Below are 25,166 nucleotides of genomic sequence, written 5' to 3'. Positions count from 1 at the left end.
ACTAAAGATTGCTTTATTAATAATCTTCCTAATCAGTTTCATCATCTCAGCATCTCAGATAGCTTAGAAGAACTAGATATTACAACAGAAACGTTTAACTCTCTCTTTTCCAGCACTTTAGACACAGTTGCTCCGTTACGCTTAAAGAAGATTAAAGAAAATAGTCCAACGCCGTGGTACAACGAGCACACTCGGGCCCTTAAGAGAGCAGCTAGAAAAATGGAGCGCAACTGGAAGAAAACAAAACTAGAGGTATTTCGCATTTCATGGAAGGAGAGCTCTATTGCTTACAGAGAGGCTTTAAAAGCTGCTAGATCTGCTTATTTTTCAACCCTATTAGAAGAAAATAAACATAATCCTAGGTATTTATTTGAAACGGTGGCTAAACTAACGAAAAATAAAGCTTCAAGCCCAGAAGTTTCCAAGCAACACAGCAGTAATGACTTTATGAACTTCTTCAATTATAAGATTGATAATATCAGGGACAAAATTATAACTATGCAACCGTCTACTACAGTATCGCATCAGGCAGTGCATTGTAGTCTCCCTGAGGAAAAATTTGATTCATTCGTTGCTATAGGAGAGGAAGAATTTACTAAACTCATTAAATCATCTAAATCTACAACATGTATGTTAGACCCTATACCGACTAAGCTACTGAAAGAAATACTTCCAGAGGTCATAGATCCTCTTCTTAATATCATTAATTCGTCTTTGTCTCTAGGATACGTACCAAAAAACTTTAAGCTGGCTATGATTAAACCGCTTGTTAAAAAAACGCAACTTGATCCTACAGAATTAGTCAATTACAGGCCGATCTCGAATCTACCTTTTCTGTCAAAGATATTAGAAAAGGCAGTATCCTCACAACTGTGTTCCTTTCTTGAAAGAAATTATATCTGCGAGGATTTCCAGTCAGGATTTAGACCGTACCATAGTACCGAGACAGCTCTCGTTAGAGTCACAAATTATTTGCTCTTATCATCCGATCGTGGTTGTATCTCTCTATTAGTGTTACTCGATCTTAGTGCTGCATTTGACACCATTGACCACAACGTTCTTTTAAATAGATTAGAACATTATGTTGGCATTACGGGAATTGCACTAGCATGGTTTAAATCATACTTATCTGACCGTTACCAGTTTGTAGCAGTAAATGATGAGATGTCTCATCGATCACAAGTTCAGTATGGCATACCACAAGGCTCAGTACTAGGACCGTTGCTGTTCACTCTGTACATGCTACCCTTAGGAGATATCATTAGGAAACATGGCATTAGCTTTCACTGTTATGCCGATGATACTCAGCTCTATATTTTTTCAAAACCTAACGAAACTTATCAATTCACAAAATTAACGGAAAGCATAGCGGATATAAAAAATTGGATGACTTGTAATTTCCTACTTCTAAATTCTGAAAAAACAGAGTTTATAATTATTGGACAAAAAACTTCCTCACGTAATAATCTAGAATACTGTCTAACACTCGATGGCTGCTCTGTTAAGTCTTCGTCGTCGGTTAGGAACCTGGGTGTGCTCTTTGATACCAATCTTTCATTTGAAAGTCACGTGTCTAGTATCTGTAAAACTGCATTTTTCCATCTTAAAAATATATCAAAATTACGCCATATGCTCTCATTGACAAATGCGGAACAATTAGTTCATGCGTTCATGACCTCAAGGTTAGATTATTGTAATGCTCTACTGGGTGGTTGCCCTGCACGCTTAATAAACAAACTACAGCTGGTTCAAAACGCAGCAGCACTGAATGGTTTAGCTCCGCAGTACTTGAGCGAGCTCTTAACGCATTATAGTCCGTCACGTCTATTGCGATCTCAACATTCCGGACAGTTGATAATACCTAGAATATCAAAATCGACTGCTGGCGGTAGATCCTTTTCCTATTTAGCACCAAAACTCTGGAACAGTCTTCCTACCATTGTCCGGGAAGCAGACACACTCTGTCAGTTCAAAGCCAGATTAAAGACACATCTCTTTGACCTAGCTTTCACATAATACATTATAGACTTCTATAATTTAATGTTAGGCTGCATATATTAGGTCAGCCGGAACCGGGAACACTTCCCAAAAATCCTGATGTACTCGTTACATCATGAGAAGAATGGCATCTACGCTAATTTTAGTGTCTGTGTTTATCCCGAGGTTTTCCTGCAGCCTGCCGGATCCAGGCCGTATCCAGATCTGACGAAGGACCTTCGCCTGGACCAATGACAACGCAGTGCTGAAGTGCCAACTAGTCTCTCCCTATGGAGGATCCCACTACCACTCTACAGATAAGGCGTTGTCGGGAAATTCGTTTCGCGTTCCTACCCCAAAGCAACAAAATAAAATAAAATTCTTTATCAAAATTTATAGGGAAAGACAAGTACTTTGTTTAGGCTTGGCTTGTAGGGAATTCCAAACCTGCATATATTCAAACGCACATAACTATAGAACCCATTCTAAATGCTCATGTGAACGCCATCAGTGTTTCTCACAGGTTCGCGTTTAAAGTCTGTGTAGAGGGAATGGTGTCGTCTTAGCGGCCCCTAATTTAATAACAAATGATCATTGCGACGGAAGCAAATCAATCAAAACTAACTTTAGATGGAAATAACTTAACTCTGCTGTAAAGCCGAAACAATCTCTGTTACCTTAAATTATACGCTTATCTCTGTAAAGCTGCTTTGAAACAATCTACATTGTTAAAAGCGCTATATAAATGAAGATGACTTGACTTGACTTGACTTGATGAAGTCGGTATAAATATGTGTTTAATACTACAAAATATGCCCGATGTTACAGTTACTGCACTTGCCGCCCAGAACACAAGAGAACATCCCAATCGAGTGAAGGGATTGCTGAAACTGAAATGGAAGCACACATCTTACCTAATTCAGACTAAAACACATCTATTTAGCCTCACATACTGACTTTATTTGTAGTTCATACTGTTTTAATACTCTGTATTTTCTTTCTCATTTTTAGGAAAAGCACTTAATTACCATTGTTTATTTCTATGCCAAATATCATACACTTGCAATGAAGCTAAAAATATAAACAACTACATCATTATGTTGATATCCTATATTTTTACAATAAAACTTACGACAAACATGTCTTCTAATATCCTCAGTTGTTGCGTATACCGAGCTGCATCGAACACATTTGTAAATTACTTTCCTTGAACCCATTGTGCGAGTTCACTTTAATACCGCGTGCTTTATGTACATGTTGCTGCTGATTGGACTGCAGTTCTGACACACCCACCAAACAAGAGAAAACGTATCTCAAACCCCGTTGCACACCGGTGCACGCCGTTTCCAGGAAACATGACGTTCAACCTGGAAACCGTAGCAAAACGTTGCGCACCGTTTTGAACTTGAACGTGCCCCAGGTACGGGTCAGGTGATGTTCCAGGTGAGAGGTTGCAAACCGAACTTGGACCAATCAGCTGTGAGCAAAGTGTCACATGTCTGATGCGATAACGTCACTCCACTTGTTTCCACTCTAAGATCACTACACAGCAAATTACTTTTAAAGACAAAATCACCCGGCTTTTAGAAATACATATTTAGAATCATAACTTTGTATGATTTAGATATTATTTATGTAATTATTGTACCCTTAATCGATCACACATGTACAATTTTAGTTTATCAATTATTATTACGCACAGTTTAATTGAATACATATATAAAGGTAATATAAATACGCTTTAGAATCAATAGATAAAGCTATAAAATGACTTTTTTAAGCATGTGAGCTTAAATGTTCAATTCTCTCTATACCTTTATCAACTGTATAAACTAACTTCACAACTTTTACTTGCACTGAAATAGCAAGACTTTTTATTTTAATTGTCCTCTTTCATAGACAGCTATTTTCTTCTTGTGTAAATTGGTTTAAATCTTTATATTTTTCAATCTTGTAATATTCTGTAGTGATTCACGTTGTTTCTCTCTTGAGAAATGAATCTCAGTTTCCCTCTTTCTCAGCCTGTGATTGGCTGTTCGCTACTGATGTCACTCCTAAACTCAGGATCAAAGCCTGAGCTGACAGAGAATGTTGATGAACAGCATCATGGTACCAACAAAGCCTGGTTGGATTGGTTTGGTTTTGTCAACTCATCCTGAAACCCTGAGTTTGTTCAACTACCATCATGGTACAGGCCACTGATGTTGTTATTTGACCTGTTTCAACACACCAACATGATCAGAAGGTTCACCCTCTTACAACACTAACCAGGAAGAGGCTGACTTGTTATTTCTCTTTTCTGCCATATGGAGTATGGACTTTGTCTCGACAAAAGCAATAAAGAATCAGCGATCAGTGGAGTACGAAGGGAAAAACTTTACTGAAGAATTTGGGAAGTTTGTTTCTGAGCAAGTTTGTTTCTGATCTTTGTGATTCTCATGGTGATTTGTTTTTTAAGCCGTCGTTCAGGAAGTGAAAGTAAAGTTTAGATTGCTGGAGCTCAAACAGTGAAAATGGCTTCACTAAATGTCTCTGAAGAAGAACTTTCTTGTCCTGTGTGCTGTGAAATCTTCAAGGCTCCTGTTATTTTATCCTGTAGTCACAGTTTCTGTAAAAAGTGTCTTCAACAGTTCTGGAGAACCAAGGGATCTCAGGAGTGTCCTGTCTGCAGGAGAAGATCAAGATCTAATCCTCCATGTAATCTTATGTTAAAAAACTTGTGTGAGTCTTTCCTGAAGGAGAGAAATGAGAGGCGTTCATCAGGGTCTGAGGAGATCTGCAGTTTACACAGTGAGAAACTCAAACTCTTCTGTCTGAAGGACAAACAGCCTGTGTGTTTCGTGTGCAGAGATTCAAAACAACATGACAATCATAAATTCAGACCCATCAGGGAAGTGGTTTCATCATATAAGGTAAGACAAATGTTTCTTGATTCACATGTAAAGAATCATAACGAGTCATAAACACAGATCGTTCTGGTTACTAACATAACCTCGGTTCCCTGAGATCATGAGCATTGGATCAGTAACTGACGCTTATGAGGAAAACTTAGTTTTTCCCTGAATACTGAAGCCTGATTGGTTCACGTCAGAGCACCTGCACAGACAAAGGGCTTTTCAGTCCGCAAAAACTGGACCGACTGCCTATTCAAGTCACACCGAAAGCCATTTAAGTCTGAATTTTTCTACTGATGAGTGGCAGCGGAGTTGTGTACAGTTGCACGACAAACTAGAGTCTAGACAATACTCATTCCCGTTATCTCAGGGAACCAGGGTTACGTTAGTAACTGGAACATTCCCTTTCGATACTGTTCACTCGCCTTACATAAGTAGCTGACACTTATGGGGAATGCAATCCAATAGCACCATGCTATTAGTGCAGAACAGAAGAAAGCTTTATGACCTGAGCTCTGAAGGCCGTGGAAAGCATCTTAGGCACATAGCCTTGTCTTGGTCTAAGGAGGACTTTACTGTCATTAGGCCCAAACTCAAGGCAGAATGCGTCCACTGAAAGAGCCTGCAGATCACCAACTCACTTGACCGATGCCAGAGCCAGACCGATGCCAGAGCCTTCGCGCCGTCAACAAAGGTGAAGGCAGACGAAGAGGAATAGTGGATGCATGATGAGTAGGGAGCGTGCCATGACTTATTCAGTTCTTTGTGGACCTCTAGAAAGAATGGCCCAACTATTCTACAGGGAGTGGGGGGGGGGGGAGGGGGAGTCATCGGCAGAGTTCGCTTAGTCCTCCATTTCAGAGGCAGCCAGAGACATAGTGTCATCAAAGTCCTCCTTGGAGCCGCCAAATTAAACCATGGCACTCGCTCCAGATGAGGGAAGCAGGGAGCCCTGCAGGAGCAACACTCGTGGCACGGCATTTTACAACAAATGTCGCTCAAATTTGCTCTTTTAAAGGGGTCATATGACAGTTCTAAAAAGAGCATTATTTTGTGTATTTGGTTTAATGAAAATGTGTTTACACGGTTTTAGGTTAAAAAAAGTAATTATTTTAATAATTAATAATTTTATTGTTGCTCCTCTATGCCCCACCTTTCTGAAACGCGTTAATTTTTACAAAGCTCATTGTTCTGAAAAGCGTGGTGTGCTCTGATTGGCCAGCGATCCAGTACATTGTGATTGGCCCGAATACCTTAAGCATGTGACAGGAATGTCACGCCCCTTACCATATTTGGAACATCAGCTCCCAAAGCAATAATGACAGGTGATAATGTCGGTACCGTACTAACTTATCAATTCGAGCCTGAATCTGATCCGGAAAACGTAGAGGGCCAAGCTGATCGGGCTGAACTTTGCCAGCGCGACTGGACCAGAACGTATCAGATTGTTAAAGTTTTATTTCATTGGGGACATAATTACTGATTATAATGACTTATACCGTCTTTTTACACGTCGCGCCGCGCTACGGGGGAGAACACTTTGTAAGCATAAAACCATGTCTGCATTTGTGATCGTACTCTATACTGCTCAAAACTCGCGTTTGAATAGTCAGTAGCAAATTATTAAAATATGAAAACATAATTACAGGCTGTGTCTGTGAGTCAGAAGCGCCAGACTGTACTAGCAAAGACTGAATTGCCCCATTATTTAGAATCAGCCTTTTTGCACAGCCGGCCTTGTACTCTCGCAGGTTCTGGAAACAGTCCTCCAGAAAATATGCAGCACACGGTCGAATATTTTGGTTTTACTTTTCTGGAACAGTGTTGTAAATAAAGCTTAACCACTGTTTTCTAATTTTGTCTTCTTTTGGAAGGCCAAACAAAGTAGTTTGGCTTTCGCAACAAAACACAGCATCTCCACGACGTGCTGGCGCCGGTGGCAACAATAATACAGCGAGAATAAAAGTTACACCTTCTTTCTTTGCGTATACATCTGGGCGATGTTATGAAACTCTGCGCACACACACTGATGTAGGTTTGTGGTGGCGTGTTTGAATGAAGCATTATAGGAAGGCGTGGCTAAACCTTAACTTTTACAAAGAATATCTCTTTGGGTTTGAGACTTTGAGCTTTGTAACACTGCAGATCTTAAACAGCCACTACAGAAAAAGAAAAACAAGAAATCGCATCATATGACCGCTTTAATAATGATATTTTCTCTTGAAGAGTTGGATAGCCGCAGGGGAAAAGCACAGAGCTTTAGCTGTCGAAGAGCCGTTAATCCGCTGCTTGAGGCTTGTTTCAACGGCGAGCAGAAAGGCTCCTATCTTCTTCTCTTCGGAGACAGCGAGGAGATGATCTTCACACTTGAAGGAGAAAACTTCTGATGAAAATAGTTTTCAGCGGAACTTAAATATGCAGTCGGCCCCGTCCGTTTGGCGAGCTGAAAAGCCATATGTCTGTACAGATGCACAGACGTGAACCAATCAGGCTTTAGTATTCAGTGTTGATCTGATTGAACAGGGCTGCAGTGATCAGGACTGGTTGTGTTTAGTCCAGCTGAACTACATTATAAATGCAGTTTCATAGATTTGAGGAATTAGTAACTATGGGGGCAAATACATTTTCACGCCGGCCCAGGTCGTATTGGATATCTTGTTTCAATAAATAACATTGTCATTTACAAACTGTACTTTGTGTTTACTCAGGTTGCAATTTCTGAATCAATTTAGTATGAGATGTACACAAAAACAGAAGAAATCAGGATGGGGGCAAATACTTTTTCATTGCATTATATCATCATGTCACTGTATTGTCTTCTCTTCACTGTAATCTGGTGTTTTATTATTTTTTTGGTCAATTCTAGGAGGAGCTCAATAAAGCACTGAAGTCCTTACAGAAGAAACTTAAACGCAATGTAAAACTGAAAGCAGAGTTTGAGAAAACAGTTCAACACATCAAGGTGAGGAAACAGAAATGAGAGTCATTTTCATTACAGCTGTTGGATCACTATATACAGTTATGATTTGATATAATTGATTCCAGTTTATTATTTCGGTAAATGACTAGCAGCAATCTGCTTCTGGACCCGTTTTATGTCGGGTATCCAAGTTTATCGTGGATATTAATGATGTGTGTCGATTGAGATGATTGAAGTGAATGTGCTTTGATTTCAGTCTCAAGCTGAGCACACAGAGCGTCAGATTAAACAGCAGTTTGAGAAGCTTCATCAGTTTCTCAGAGATGAAGAAGAAGCTACAGTCACTGCACTGAGGGAGGAAGAGGAGCAGAAGAAGCAGAGGATGAAGGAGAAGCTGGAGGAGATGAACACACACATCTCAGCTCTTTCACACACAATCAAAGACATGGAGGAGATGATGAAAGCCAATGACGTCTGCTTTCTGAAGGTCTGATTTCAGATCATTGGTTGATTGATTGATGATTGATTGAGTTCTTGATGATAAATGGTGTGTTTGTTCTGCAGGAGTTTCCAGGCTCAATGGAAAGGTGAGTGATCTGCTCCTGCCTCTGGTCTCTCTGGTTCTGATCCAAAGCCACTGCAGATCTGACTCCTGAATGTTCTTCCAGAGTCCAGAGCTCACAGCCGGATCCACAGATGGCTTCTGGAGCTTTGATTCATGTGCCACGATACTTGGGCAACCTGTCGTTCAGAGTCTGGAAGAAGATGCAGGACATCGTCCAAAACAGTGAGTCTGACAGCAGGAGATCTGAGCTGGACATGATGGATGGGTGGAGAGTTAGAGGCTCTTCATGACAGAGATAGATAGATAGATAGATAGATAGATAGATAGATAGATAGATAGATAGATAGACTGATAGATGAGATTGATCTTTGTTAGGAGGTTACAATTAAAAAAAAATTAGTCTCAGAATAATAATAATAACTAGAAAAATGCATTTCCGGAGGAACTGCAAAGTGTGCTTGCTCGGGTGTGGTTCACTAACGTTAGCAGGTAGTGGATAAGGGTGCGTTGAAGTTTGCTTGATCAGAGAATTTCAACAATAGTACTTTTTTCAAGATTGTGCAAAAAGGTGAAAAGTTATGTGCATTAAGAGACATGTCTGCAATGTAGACTAGTGCCAATGGCATTATTTATGTGGCTTGGTTGTTGGTTTTGAAATAATTGGTTATGAATGGGTGGGAGTGTTTTGGGTGATGAAATAGAAGCCTATTGAAAAGAAGTTGACAAAGTCTTCATTTACTGTATCCAATAAACCAATACAAAACTCACCCAGCTGTTCTGTGGTTGAGTGTTCCCATTGATTAGGAACAAATTTACTATCTCAAATTAAGGTCTAACCTAATTAGCGATGCTTTTATTGCTGCTGTCAAGATGGTTGTCATCACCTACACAGAAACGCTGATTTTTATAGCCTACCGTCAGTCCTCATATTGTAATTAAATGAAGAACGCTATCAGTTTCACTATTAGCTTACTCTAGCGATGCAATCGCAACAACATGGATAACGCTGTTTGGCCTTGCCTAACTTTATATGACATATGCGCCATATGCTAGAGTTACACATCCCGCTGCCATTTTCAGGGCTTGAATTTCGATGCGGGAATGTGGGGATTGCGCACAATTTAAACCATTCCCGCAAGGTTAGCTTTTATAGTGCGAGAAATTCCCGCACAAATATATTCGCTTCATCTCAGAGCAAATGATTAAAAAATAAATTCACAGATGCGAGAAAAAAGATGTCAAAGCCATTTTCTGTCTTCCGCTGAGCCCTGGCCGTAGACAGATCATATGTTTCACGCTGTCAATGCAGTGGTCTGCGTTGCTGATCTTATTCACACTATCGAGTATAGGTGCAGCATTCTAACATTGAGTCATAATGAGCTGTTTGTGAAGAAATTATCTGCTTCCAAATTACGTCATTTTAATCACGAAATTGAAACATTAAAAAACAATTTGCTCTTTATGGTGTGCGAGTGATAGAGCGCGGCAGCAACGAATTATATATTTACAATTATATTGCACTTTTTTACAACTACCTAAAATAAAATCACTTTACTTCACAAACTACAGTAGCTAAGCTGGCTGCATTCACTGAGGTAAATTATAATCATCAAAAGTAGTATGTAATATTCACAACAATAACCGTTAAAATACTGTCATTTGTATAACAATGGCGAAATGTATGAATACTTACACACATACGTAAACTCCTCCATCGTTAGTTATGACCGTTCTGACTGGTGATGACGTGGTGCGCGAAATGACAGTTGGGTGATCATTACTCTCCACTTCCTGTGAAGTGATGTATCGATGTTCCCTTATTCCCTATGCCGTGCGCAGTGCCCTTCGAACTGAACATGTTCGCTCCCTTCGGATTGGAATATCACTTAAGATGGCGGAAAACCCTGTGAAGTCCACTTCGTAGTCCACTTACGGTCAAATGGCACGCACCTCTAGAGCGACGTTGTTGATTGTTTGAGCATGTGACTGCGCGTTTCTCCTTGTTTTCTATTGTTATGCGCAGCATAACCGTGCGCCGTGCGCACAAACACAGCCACAGACAATGAATTGTTTGTTCGGTTAGCGAAGAAGAGCATGATGTATTTTGTATAATAAGTTTTTTTTTGTTTTTTTTTTTTTGTTATTAACTGCTTTGAGAACTGGAAATGCACAATTCATGCATACAAATTTGTATATATTAATAAATGAAGATGATTAAATTAGACCAATGCAAAAAACGAAATTCATGCCTGCATTTATTAAGACAAACCTAGTAAAAACGAATGCAGTATATACACTGACTTGGCAGCTCTGTGAAATGTAATACAACAGTGCCACCTACTGTCTAAATGCATTAACATTAAAAGTGTGAGGTGAAACCTAGACATAGGTAAATGGGTTTGTCTATTAGCCTGAAATAAAAAAAAATAAAAAAAATTCAGATCTTGTGCTTCCTCACATTGGAGTCCCGAGTTCATGTACAAAGTTTGGTTTCGATACGTGACAGAGTTCCTGAAATATGAACTACTTCCTGTTTTGGCGACTACGCCGGCGATTTCGTTTGGCTGTGACGGGCAAACGCTTCCGAAAATCAAAAATCCTTCTAGTAACTTTTGTGAGGCTTGGTCCAAGGATCATGTACGTCCAGTTTCGTGAAGATCGGACCAAATTTGTGACCTGTGAAACTTTAGTTTCGCTTTCTGTTCAATCCACTATGGCAGACGAACGACATGGTCTTGTGATGTCATCTTCGCGAGCAACTTACACCGGTACTGACCGAACGTTTTAAAGTTGGAACGGTGTCTCTGTCTCAAAGGGCCTAGGCTCAGGAGCTGGCCAAAATTTTTCTCCCGGGAATAATAATAATAACTAGAAAAATGCATTTCCGGAGGAACTGCAAAGTGTGCTTGCTCGGGTGCAGTGCACTAACGTTAGCAGGTAGTGGATAGATGCGAGATGCGAGAAAAAATGCGAGAATGCGAGAAAAAAGATGTCAAACTGTCTTTTATTTTCGAATTGAATTTCTCAATCAGTGCTGGACCGGCATTTTCTGTCTTCCGCTGAGCCCTGGCCGTAGACAGATCATATGTTTTACCCTGTCAATGCAGTGGTCTGCGTTACGCTGATCTTATTCACACTATCGAGTGTAGGTGCAGCATTCTAACATTGAGTCATAATGAGCTGTTTGTGAAGAAATTATCCGCTTCCAAATTATGTCATTTTAATCACGAAATTGAAACATTAAAAAACAATTTGCTCTTTATGGTGTGCGAGTGATAGAGCGCGGCAGCAACGAACCATCAGCTTGCAGCGTAACAACATTGAATGCTCGGCCGAAAAGCTGATCATAGCTTGGACGCTGACATAATTATCACGCGCCAGAGAGCTCGGACAATTTGTCATAAACATTACCTACCCATCTTTAATATTTCCTTTTTTTGGCTGTATGAATTGTATGTAACAATTGTATGTATGTATTTTTCACGTTTATTGCGTTATTTGATAAAAAAAAAAGATAATAAAAACACTTGCTTGTCATATTTATTTACTTTTTACATTTATATGTGAAAATAAAAGAGAACAAAACACTACACAACACATTTGATTTTTCAAATATAGATATAACGGTATATATAAATAAATAACCAGGCGTCTGGTCTTATAAATGATTGTTTTCTAACTCGCGTGCACCGTTGCCATGGTGACATTTTTGTTTATTTTTCATTCGCGCTCTATCGCCTTATTGTGTTGGATTGTGGGAAATAGTGTCTCAGCAAGTGTAAATCGTATGTACACTCGAATTCAGAGAGGATTGGGTAAAAGTAGTGAAGAATGGAGGGAATGATGTCGTTCACTCAGAATTCGGACACCTCTACAAAATGGCCGACACCCTAAATAGTGCACTATATAGTGGATAGGGAGCGATTTCAGACACAGCTCTTGTCATCATGGAGAGTGCAGTTCATGGTTGCATAGCAACGACAGACGCTACAGGAGAACAAGCGCTTGTGGAAAGGAGACAGCAGCGCGCTCGCGCTTTCCACTTGTTTTTACACATCTAATGTGCGTTCCATTCGACAGGGTCCATATGCAGTGTTCACTGCTCCTCTGCTCCCTGAGCACGGTATATCAGTTGAAGTGGACTTCACTGACTATAACCGCTCTTTTGAAACGCCCTGCAAATGTTATCAAAGAAAGTCAACGACGGAGTCGCGCAGATTATGATATAACATAAATATATATAGGACTACATTCATATTTTAATTTGTATTATTATATTATATATTTACAATTATATTGCACTATTTTACAACTGCCTAAAATAAAATCACTTTACTTCACAAACTAGCTAAGCTGGCTGCATTCACTGAGGTAAATTATAATCATCAAAAATAGTAGGCTATATGTAATATTCACAACAATAACCGTTAAAAATACTGTCATTTGTATAACAATGGCGAAATGTATGAATACTTACACACATACGTAAACTCCTCCATCGTTAGTTATGACCGTTGACTGGTGATGACGTGGTGCGCGAAATGACAGTTGGGTGATCATGGCTCTCCACTTCCTGTGAAGTGATGTATCGATGTTCCCTTATTCCCTATGCCGTGCGCAGTGCCCTTCGAACTGAACATGTTCGCTCCCTTCGGATTAGAATCTAACTTAAGATGGCGGAAAACCCTGTGAAGTCCACTTCGCAGTCCACTTATGGTCAAATGGAATGCACCTGTTGATTGTTTGAGCATGTGACTGCGCGTTTCTCCTTGTTTTCTATTGTTATGCGCAGCATATTTCCCGTGCGCACAAACACAGCCACAGACAATGAATTGTTTGTTCGGTTAGAGAAGAAGAGCATGATGTATTTTGTATAAAGTTTTTTTTTTTTTTTTTTTTTATTAACTGCTTTGAGAACTGGAAATGCACAAATCTGTATATATTAATAAATACAGATGATTAAATTAGACTAATGCAAAAAACGAAATTCATGCCTGCATTTATTAAGACAAACCTAGTAAAAACGAATGCAGTATATACACTGACTTGGCAGCTCTGTGAAATGTAATACAACAGTGCCACCTACTGTCTAAATGCATTAACATTAAAAGTGTGAGGTGAACTCTTGCATAGACATAGGTAAATGGGTTTGTCTATTAGCCTGAAATAAAACATTTAAAAAAAAAATTCAGATCTTGTGCTTCCTCACATTGGAGTCCCGAGTTCATGTACAAAGTTTGGTTTCGATACGTGACAGAGTTCCTGAGATATGGACGACTTCCTGTTTGGCGACTACGCCGCCGATTTCGTTTGGCTGTGACGGGCAAACTCTTCCGAAAATCAAAAATCCTTCTAGTAACTTTTGTGAGGCTTGGTCCAAGGATCATGTACGTCCAGTTTCGTGAAGTTCGGACCAAATTTGTGACCTGTGAAACTTTAGTTTAGCTTTCTGTTCAATCCAATATTGCGGACAAACGACATGGACTCGTGATGTCATCTTCGCGAGAAACTTACAGCGGTACTGACCGTACGTTTTAAAGTTGGAACGGTGTCTCTGTCTCAAAGGGCCTAGGCGCCGGAGCTGGCCAAATAGCTGGGGGGGGGGGGGGGGGGTTTGCCAAATAATGTAAAATTTTGTAATTTTATTTATTTTATTTTTTTTTATCTTGTACATCCTCACATTGGAGTCTCGAGTTAATGTACAAAGTTTGGTTTCGATACGTGACAGCGTTCCTGAAATATGAACTACTTCCTGTTTTGGTGACTACGCCACTGATTTCGTTTGGCTGTGACGGGCAAATGCTTCCGAAAATCAAAAATCCTTCTGGTAACTTTTGTGAGGCTTGGTCCAAGGATCATGTACGTCCAGTTTCGTGAAGATCGGACCAAATTTGTGACCTGTGAAACTTTAGTTTCGCTTTCTGTTCAATCCACTATGGCGGACAAACGACATGGACTCGTGATGTCATCTTCGCGAGCAACTTACACCGGTACTGACCGAACGTTTTAAAGTTGGAACGGTGTCTCTGTCTCAAAGGGCCTAGGCCCAGGAGCTGGCCAAACTTTTTCTCCCGGGAATAATAATAATAACTAGAAAAATGCATTTCCGGAGGAACTGCAAAGTGTGCTTGCTCGGGTGCAGTGCACTAACATTAGCAGGTAGTGGATAGATGCGAGATGCGAGAAAAAATGCGAGAATGCGAGAAAAAAGATGTCAAACTGTCTTTTATTTTTTAATTTAATTCCTCAATCAGCGCTGGACCGGCATTTTCTGTCTTCCGCTGAGCCCTGGCCGTAGACAGATCATATGTTTTACGCTGTCAATGCAGTGGTCTGCGTTGCGCTGATCTTATTCACACTATCGAGTGTAGGTGCAGCATTCTAACATTGAGTCATAATGAGCTGTTTGTGAAGAAATTATCCGCTTCCAAATTATGTCATTTTAATCACGAAATTGAAACATTAAAAAACAATTTGCTCTTTATGGTGTGCGAGTGATAGAGCGCGGCAGCAACGAACCATCAGCTTGCAGCGTAACAACATTGAATGCTCGGCCCAACAGCTGATCATAGCTGTACAGGGCGCCTTATTATTTTCCATCTCCATAAATATATCTAGTAGTAAAGCTAATGCAAGGGCTAGAAATCTATTAATCTTTTGCTGATACTTCCTTAGCTGTGTCTGAAACCGCTCACTCGTTCACTAATCCCGTATAGTGAATGGCAGTTGAGTGCACTACATCAGCAAAGAATTCGGACGCTGACATAATTATCACGCGCCAGAGAGCTCAGACAATTTGTCATAAACATTACCTACCCATCTTTAATATTTCCTTTTTTTGGCTGTATGAATTGTATGCAACAATTGTATGTATGTATTTTTCACGTTTATTGCGTTATTTGATAAAAAAAAAGATACTAAAAACACTTGCTTGTCATATTTATTTACTTTTTACATTTATATGTGAAAATAAAAGAGAACAAAACACTACACAACACATTTGTTTATTCAAATATAGATATAACGGTATATATAAATAAATAACCAGGCGTCTGGTCTTATAAATGATTGTTTTCTAACTCACGTGCACCGTTGCCATGGTGACATTTTTGTTTATTTTTCATTCGCGCTCTATCGCCTTATTGTGTTGGATTGTGGGAAATAGTGTCTCAGCAAGTGTACATCGTATGTACACTCGAATTCAGAGAGGATTGGGTAAAAGTAGTGAAGAATGGAGGGAATGATGTCGTTCACTCAGAATTCGGACACCTCTACAAAATGGCCGACACCCTAAATAGTGCACTATATAGTGGATAGGGAGCGATTTCAGGCACAGCTCTTGTCATCATGGAGAGCGCGGTTCATGGTTGCATAGCAACGACAGACGCCACAGGAGAACAAGCGCTTGTGGAAAGGAGACAGCAGCGCGCTCGCGCTTTCCACTTGTTTTTACACATCTAATGTGCGTTCCATTCGACAGGGTCCATATGCAGTGTTCACTGCTCCTCTGCTCCCTGAGCACGGTATATCAGTTGAAGTGGACTTCACTGACAATAACCGCTCATTTGAAAAGCCCTGCAAATGTCATCAAAGAAAGTCAACGACGGAGTCGCGCAGATTATGATATAACATAAATATATATAGGACTACATTCATATTTTAATTTTTATTATTATATTATATATTTACAATTATATTGCACTATTTTACAACTACCTAAAATAAAATCACTTTACTTCACAAACTAGCTAAGCTGGCTGCATTCACTGAGGTAAATTATAATCATCAAAAATAGTATATGTAATATTCACAACAATAACCGTTAAAAATACTGTCATTTGTATAACAATGGCGAAATGTATGAATACTTACACACATACGTAAACTCCTCCATCGTTAGTTATGACCGTTATGACTGGTGATGACGTGGTGCGCGAAATGACAGTTGGGTGATCATGGCTCTCCACTTCCTGTGAAGTGATGTATCGATGTTCCCTTATTCCCTATGCCGTGCGCAGTGCCCTTCGAACTGAACATCTAGTTCGCTCCCTTTGGATTAGAATCTCACTTAAGATGGCGGAATACCCTGTGAAGTCCACTTCGCAGTCCACAACGCACCTCTAGAGCGACGTTGTTGATTGTTTGAGCATGTGACTGCGCGTTTCTCCTTGTTTTCTATTGTTATGCGCAGCATATTTCCCGTGCGCACAAACACAGCCACAGACAATGAATTGTTTGTTCGGTTAGCGAAGAAGAGCATGATGTATTTTGTATAAAGCGTTGTTTTGTTTTTTTTGTTATTAACTGCTTTGAGAACTGGAAATGCACAATTCATGCATACAAATCTGTATATATTAATAAATACAGATGATGATTAAATTAGACCAATGCAAAAAACGAAATTCATGCCTGCATTTATTAAGACAAACCTAGTAAAAACGAATACAGTCTATACACTGACTTGGCAGCTCTGTGAAATGTAATACAACAGTGCCACCTACTGTCTAAATGCATTAACATTAAAAGTGTGAGGAAACTCTTGCATAGACATAGGTAAATGGGTTTGTCTATTAGCCTGAAATAAAAAAAAAAATGTTTAAATTCAGATCTTGTGCTTCCTCACATTGGAGTCCCGAGTTCATGTACAAAGTTTGGTTTCGATACGTGACAGAGTTCCTGAGATATGGACGACTTCCTGTTTGGCGACTACGCCGCTGATTTCGTTTGGCTGTGACGGGCAAACGCTTCCGAAAATCAAAAATCCTTCTAGCAACTTTTGTGAGGCTTGGTCCAAGGATCATGTACGTCCAGTTTCGTGTAGTTCGGACCAAATTTGTGACCTGTGAAACTTTAGTTTGGCTTTCTGTTCAATCCACTATGGCGGACAAACGACATGGACTCGTGATGTCACCTTCGCGAGCAACTTACACCGGTACTGACCGGACGTTTTAAAGTTGGAACGGTGTCTCTGTCTCAAAGGGCCTAGGCGCAGGAGCTGACCAAATAGCTGGGGGGGGGTTGCCAAATGATGTAAAATTTTGGATTTTTTTTTTTTTTTTTTTATCTTGTACATCCTCACATTGGAGTCTTGAGTTAATGTACAAAGTTTGGTTTCGATACGTGTCAGAGTTCCTGAGATATGGACGACTTCCTGTTTTGGCGACTACGCCGCCGATTTCGTTTGGCTGTGACGGGCAAACGCTTCCGAAAATCAAAAATCCTTCTAGTAACTTTTGTGAGGCTTGGTCCAAGGATCATGTACGTCCAGTTTCGTGAAGTTTGGACCAAATTTGTGACCTGTGAAAATTTAGTTTCGCTTTCTGTTCAATCCAGTGTGGCGGACAAATGACATGGACTCGTGATGTCATCTTCGCGAGCAACTTACACCGGTACTGACCGTACGTTTTAAAGTTGGAACGGTGTCTCTGTCTCAAAGGGCCTAGGCGCAGGAGCTGGCCAAAATTTTTCTCCCGGGAATAATAATAATAATAAGAAGAAGAAGAAAACTTAAGAAAAACAATAAGTGTGCGCTTTCAGCAAGCACACTTAATAATAATAATAATAAGAAGAAGAAAACTTAAGAAGAACAATAAGTGTGCTGCTTTCAGCAAGCACACTTAATAATAATAATAAGAAAACTTAAGAAGAACAATAAGTGTGCTGCTTTCAGCAAGCACACTTAATAAGAAAACTTAAGAAGAACAATAAGTGTGCTGCTTTCAGCAAGCACACTTAATAAGAATAAGAAAACTTAATAAGAACAATAAGTGTGCTGCTTTCAGCAAGCACACTTAATAACTAGAATGTAGTGGTGCTTGCAGTGGCAAAACTTGAAACTAGGTAGATGCTGACACAATTAGCATTTTGCTAACATGATGCTAACACATTTATCATGTTGTTAACATGATTAGCATTTTGCAAACATGCTTTTAACCAAATGTTAACAAGATTAGCATGTTGCTAGCATGATGCTTACACAAATCACCATGTTGCTTGCATATTTTAGCAAGATGCTAATATGATTAACATGATGCTAACATGATTAACAAGTTGTTAACATGATGCTAGCATAATTCACATGCTGTTAACATGGTGCTAACATGATTAGAATGCTGCTACTGCATTTTAGTTAGCATTGTTGACGTTTCAACACTTACAGATGGTACTCACCCAGAATAATACTTTTACCGCCGCGGGTAAATTGCGGGTGTGTATTTGCAGCCTCTTAACGCTAAGAGGCGCTACAATCGCAGACTTTGCAAAGTGTCAGTTTTTTCTCTCTATTGCGTAATCTGCCGCCGCGCCGCGGCTCATTGAGAGCAATTGAAAGCTGGTAGCAAATCAATTCAAATAAAACATTGAACGAATTCATAATCACAATACTGAAATTACTGAAATTAAATTCAATAAATTGAATAATGAAAAAAAATTCAACATAAAACATTGCAATAGAAAAATATTAGGCCACATCAATGATGCTTTGTAAGAGCATAAGACATTAATTTAACAGTATTCAGACAATAGCTCTGTGGTCATGCTACAACATGAGCCTCTCAAAGCTTCAAGCGATCCAAGATCGAATTTCAGTGTAACCGACAGTGTTTATGTTTTTCCGTTCTTGCTGCTTAAATATGTATCTGTTTATTAAAGTCAAGCATCTTGTTTTATTATCAATTGTACATTACAACATAAATTTGCTACATTCCAGTTGAGCCGCTGCAAAGACGACATCTGATGAAGGAAGACTGTCAGCCGATCGCGTCAGAAAATGAAGATGATGAAGCTCGTCTTTAATCTGCTAAATTTTTTTTTTTTTTTTTTTTTGTGTGAATCATTCACGAAATTGAGATGACTGACAGTGATACCCGGCCAAAGCCACAGAAGACATTTTTCAAAACAGATCGAAAAAATCTGAAAAATACTTTTAATACAGTATTGCTTTCAATTAAAAAAATAAACAATGAAAATGTAAAAGAAAAAGAAAATTAATTAAGTTTGAAAACCCATCGCACATTTCAAGGTATAAATAAAGTGTCGGGAGCAGCTAAGTGCAACATAAATTAAGAACAGGCGTTTTTCTTTGCCTCTCTCTCGCGCTGGATCTCTGAGAGTAGCCTATTAAGTTATTTTAGCTGTTAAGAGAAACCTAAATCCAAATGAACGCGCCGCCACATTTGTCGAACACTAATTCCACATGCCAGAATAAAACCTGGCTTTAGAACAATGCATAGCGCCACTCGTCATGGTGTGCCAAAACACTTAATTATAAACTTCAATATTTCATTCACTACAATCTCAAAACGCTCCATGACATTTTGAAAAGCCGTGCATGCATTACTGCCACTGGAACCATGAACGTAACAGAATACTGGTTCTGATTTTATTGTTTGTCGTTTAAAACGTGCCTGTTGCATAGGCTATCTTTATTTTATATATTTTATGTGGTCTATTGAATTAGCATTATATATATATTTTTTTAACAGAACTGCTTTTGAAATTACGATTGGAATTATTATAGGCTACAGAAGTAAAGTCATTGTCATTGGGTTGGGGCTCGCATGCGAGCGCCTGGTGGTCGGGCCTCGCCCCATGGGGTCCGGCCGGGCCCGAAGGAGCGAGGTGGGGCCGCCCTCCCGTGGACCCACCACCTGTAGGAGGGACCGTAAGGGGCCGGTGCTTAGTGTATCGGGCGGCAGTCGAAGGCGGGGGCCTAGACAACCCGATTCCTGGACGCGGAATCTAGCTCTAGGGACATGGAACATCACCTCTCTGGCGGGAAAGGAGCATGAGATTGTGCGTGAGGTTAAGAGATTCTGACTAGAGATAGTTGGGATCACCTCCACGCACGGTTGGGGCTCTGGAACCACACTCCTTGAGAGAGGATGGACTCTTCACCACTCTGGATTGCCCATGGTGAGAGGCGGCGGGCTGGTGTGGGTTTGCTTATAGCCCCCCAGCTCAGGCGCCATGTGTTGGAGTTCACCCCGGTGAACGAGAGGGTAGCTTCCCTGCGCCTTCAGGTCGGGGATAGGTCTCTCACTGTCGTGTGCGCCTATGGGCCAAACGGCAGTGTAGAGTACCCGGCCTTCTTGGAGACTCTGGGAGGGGTGCTGGCAAGTGCTCCAACTGGGGACTCCGTCGTTCTACTGGGGGACTTCAACGTCCACGTGGGCAGCGACAGTGAAACCTGGAGGGGCGTGATTGGGAGGAAAGGCCCCCCCTGATCTGAACCCGAGTGGTGTTCTGTTATTGGACTTCTGTGCTAGTTACAGCTTGTCCATAACAAACACCATGTTCAAGCATAAGGGTGTCCATCAGTGCACATGGCACCAGGACACCCTAGGCCGGAGGTAGATGATCGATTTTGTGGTTGTTTCATCTGACCTCCGGCCGTATGTCTTGGACACTCAGGTGAAGAGAGGGGGGGAGCTGTCAACTGATCACCACCTGGTGGTGAGTTGGATCCGATGGCGGGGGGGAAGCTGGACAGACTCGGCAGACCCAAACGTACTGTGAGGGTCTGTTGGGAACGTTTGGCCGAATCCCCTGTCAGAGAGATCTTCAACTTCCACCTCCGGCAGAGCTTCGACCAGATCCCGAGGGAGTCTGGAGATATTGAGACCGAGTGGACCATGTTCTCTACCTCCATTGTCAACGCGGCCACCCGGAGATGTGGCCGTAAGGTCTCCGGTGCCTGTCGAGGCGGCAATCCCCGAACCTGGTGGTGGACACCGGAAGTAAGAGATGCCGTAAAGCTGAAGAAGGAGTCCTATCGGACCTGGCTGGCTTGTGGGACTCCTGAGGCAGCTGACGGGTATCGACAGGCCAAGCAGACTGCAGCCCGGGCGATTGTGAAGGCAAAAAATCGGGCTTGGGAGGAGTTCGGTGAGGCCATGGAGAAGGACTATCGGTCAGCCTCGAAGAGATTCTGGCAAACCGTCCGGTGCCTCAGGAAGGGGAAGCAGTGCCCTACCAACGCTGTTTGCAGTGGAGGTGGGCGGCTGTTGACCTCAACTGGGGATGTCATCGGACGGTGGAAGGAATACTTCGAGGATCTCCTCAATCCCGCCGTCACGTCTTCCATTGAGGAAGCAGAGGCTGAGGGCTTGGAGGTGGACTCGTCCATCACCCGGGCTGAAGTCACAGAGGTAGTCAAGAAACTCCTCGGTGGCAAGGCACCGGGGGTGAATGAGATCCGCCCCGAGTACCTTAAGTCTCTGGGTGTTTTGGGGCTGTCTTGGCTGACACGCCTCTGCAGCATCGTGTGGCGGTCGGGAACAGTACCTTTGGACTGGTAGACCGGGGTGGTGGTCCCTCTTTTTAAGAAGGGGGACCGGAGGGTGTGCTCCAACTACAGGGGGATCACACTTCTCAGCCTCCCCGGGAAAGTCTATGCCAGGGAACTGGAGAGGAGAATACGGCTGATAGTAGAACCTCGGATTCAGGAGGAACAGTGCGGTTTTTGTCCCGGTCGTGGAACACTGGACCAGCTCTATACCCTCTCATGGGAGTTTGCCCAACCAATCCACATGTGCTTTGTGGATTTGGAAAAGACATTCGACTGTGTCCCTCGCGGCATCTTGTGGAGGGTGCTCTGGGAGTATGGGGTCCGGGGCCCTTTGCTAATGGCTGTCCGGTCCCTGTACGACCGGAGCAGGAGCTTGGTTCGCATTGCCGGCAGTAAGTCAGACTTGTTCCCGGTGCATGTTGGACTCCGGCAGGGCTGCCCTTTATCGCCGGTTCTGTTCATAATTTTTATGGACAGAATTTCTAGGCGCAGCCAGGGGCCGGAGGGTGTCAGGTTTGGGGACCACACGATTTCATCTCTGCTCTTTGCGGATGATGTTGTCGTGCTGGCCCCATCAGACCAGGACCTTCAGCATGCACTGGGACGGTTTGCAGCCGAGTGTGAAGCGGCTGGGATGAGAATCAGCACCTCCAAATCCGAGGCCATGGTTCTCAGTCAGAAAAGGGTGGTTTGCCCGCTTCAGGCTGGTGGAGAGTTCCTGCCTCAAGTGGAGGAGTTCAAGTATCTTGGGGTCTTGTTCACGAGTGAGGGAAGGATGGAACAGAAGATTGACAGACGGATCGGTGCAGCTTCTGCAGTAATGCGGTCGCTGTACCGGTCTGTCGTGGTGAAGCAGGAGCTGAGCCACAAGACGAAGCTCTCCATTTACCGGTCAATCTACGTTCCTACTCTCACCTATGGGTGAGCTGTGGGTCATGACCGAAAGGACAAGATCCCGGATACAGGCGGCCAAAATGAACTTTCTCTGCAGGGTGGCTGGGCGATCCCTTAAAGATAGGGTGAGAAGCTCGGTCACTCGGGAGGAACTCAGAGTAGAGCCGCTGCTCCACCACATCGAGAGGGGCCAGCTGAGGTGGCTCGGGCATCTTTTCCGGATGCCTCCTGGACGCCTTCCCGGGAATGTTTTCCAGGAGACCCCAGGGAAGACCTAGGACACACTGGAGGGACTATGTCTCCCGGCTGGCCTGGGAACGCCTCGGTGTCCCCCTGGAAGAGCTGGAGGAAGTGTCTAGGGAGAGGGAAGTCTGGGCATCCCTGCTTAGACTGCTGCCCCCGCGACCCGGCCCCGGATAAGCGGAAGAAGATGGATGGATGGATGGAGGGTGCTCGACAATGGTTGCTAGGGTGTGGCTAGGAAGAGTTGAAGGAGATTCATGTTTATAAGTCAAACAAAACAGACAGTCATAATAAACTAATTTAAAACAAAACACAGACTATAAGAGCCAATAAAATGAAGATGATCAGATGCTGAAGATCAGACACACACTTACAGTTCTTCATCTACAGCATAAATCTCAACAGATCTCATTGATTTATTGTTATTTAACTTTCCCAAAGTATCAGTTTCTCTTGATGGACACAAATGTCTGAATCTCATATTTAATGTTTGTAGTTAATGCCGTTAAACGCTGATGATAAAAACGAGTGTGAAACTAATAACAGCACTGACAGTGATCAGAGGAAAATGTGTTTGATCAACAGGACGAGTGTCATAATTCATAATAATCTGTGTTGGGTTCACTCTTGATCATTATATGAAGATCAGAATAAAAGCATCTGTTGATTGTGTCTCATCAGCTCCTGTGATTCTGGATCCAAACACTGCTCATCCAGAACTCGTCCTGTTTGGTGGTCTGACCAGCGTGAGAAACAGCGGGAACTATCATCCTGTTCCTCATAATCCAGAGAGATTTGACCGGTATCTCTGTGTTCTGGGTTCAGAGGGTTTTAACTCAGGAACACACTGCTGGGATGTGGAGGTTAAACAGAGTAAACGCTGGACTCTTGGAGTAACTACAGCATCAAACCGGAGGAAGGAATGGGTTTTCTTCAACACTGATGTCTGGAGTGTGGAGTACGGATGGTCTTTAGCTTCTAGTTTTCGTGTTGAACAGGCTCTTGATCGTGTGAGAGTGTATCTGGACTATGACGGAGGAACGGTGTCGTTCTCTGATCCTGTAACTAACACACATCTACACACATTCACAACCACCTTCACTCACACACTCTTTCCATTCTTCTGTTGTTATTACTCTATGAGGATCTTACCGGTCAATAGTCAGTAAACGTCACTCCTGTAGATCTGGATCTTCCTGCTTTCATCATGTTTCCAATATTTAATCCATATCACATGAGTAAGAGTGCTGTTGATCTGAATATCAGTACGGTGGCTGTGATTGGGCCGTGATGATCACATGACTGATATCCACTACAGCAACACTCATACAGATCAATAAACAAGAAGTTTTCATTTATATTCCACTTCACACAATTAGACCGATTAGAGACCGTTTTAGCATTCATGTTTTCAGGATAATTGACATTTACCCGATTATTTCAGTCAATGTGTGTTTATTAATTTCTAAACTTTTTGCATCATTCATAATTATATTAGGGCTGTGACAATAACGCGTTAATTTCGAATAATTAATCTGAGAAAAAATAACGCGTTAAAAAAAATAACTCAGATTAATCCATTCTGTATTGACCTTTGAACCTGGAGCCGTTCTAGCCACCATTCGACTGTAAAATGAGGGAGGGAGACGAGAACGCGCTGGCGCTGCCTGGATCATTGATTGGAACATTTAGGCTACTTATAAAAAAACAGCCGGCATTTCAACGTTGATTCACCGGTGAACGTAAGGGACCAAGGTCGAATCAATGTTGGATTATGTTTCGATTGTGCAAATCGAATCAACGTTGAAATCGTGACGTTGTTTCACCGTCTCTTCTTTCAATATGGGTGAATAAAGATTGTATGTCGACGTTGAACCAATGTTGAATTATGCTTCGGTTTTGCAAATTGAATCAACGTTGATATCGTGACGTTGTTTCACCGTCTTACCTTTCATCATGGGATAATACAATTGTACATTCAATTACAACCTAGTTTGCAGTTGAAACATGAGTCATGACAATGCTGACTGAATTTGTGATTAACTGTACACTAAAATATTGTTAACTGTCAAATTACTTGCAGCAATGGCTTAATTAAACACATGTAATAAAAATATAACACATGCTCAAGATTGTAAAACAAGTTTTATTCTGAAAAAACAAAAGTCTAAAAATACTTTCTAAAACAGATGAAAAACATCTCAAACTTTAAATTGCAGCATTTTCGAAGTAATGTTAAAAACCTGTAAAGCAAGTGTAAATAATGTTTATAATTTAATGTTTAATATTAAATGTATAATTTAATAATGTTCAATAATTTAATAATGTTCTATTGTATTGTATTGATTATTTGCTAGGCACAATTATTTCAATGCTCACCCTTTG

General features: G+C 41.4%; 2 protein-coding genes across 2 annotated transcripts in view; both read left to right on the top strand.

Moving 5' to 3' along the window:
• LOC307173266 (interleukin-17 receptor C) overlaps positions 1 to 25,166 on the top strand; it is a gene marked incomplete at its 5' end in the record, with an annotated part of 390,000 nt that overhangs the window by 167,432 nt on the left and 197,402 nt on the right. The gene's annotated exons all lie outside the window — the stretch shown is intronic.
• LOC307173967 (zinc-binding protein A33-like) lies at positions 4,488 to 23,950 on the top strand (the record flags this gene model as incomplete). Its single annotated transcript, XM_079897571.1, has 6 exons — positions 4,488 to 4,889; positions 7,738 to 7,833; positions 8,048 to 8,278; positions 8,356 to 8,378; positions 8,460 to 8,578; positions 23,463 to 23,950. The coding sequence occupies exons 1-6, from the start codon at positions 4,491 to 4,493 to the stop codon at positions 23,948 to 23,950; spliced, it is 1,356 nt and encodes a 451-aa protein (XP_079753697.1). The 5' UTR covers positions 4,488 to 4,490.

This window comes from Squalius cephalus, assembly GCF_949319135.1.
Source record: "Squalius cephalus genome assembly, chromosome: 16".
Taxonomy (NCBI): domain Eukaryota; kingdom Metazoa; phylum Chordata; class Actinopteri; order Cypriniformes; family Leuciscidae; genus Squalius; species Squalius cephalus.
Note: the sequence above shows the minus strand (reverse complement) of the source record. Positions and strands in the feature narration are given on the sequence as shown.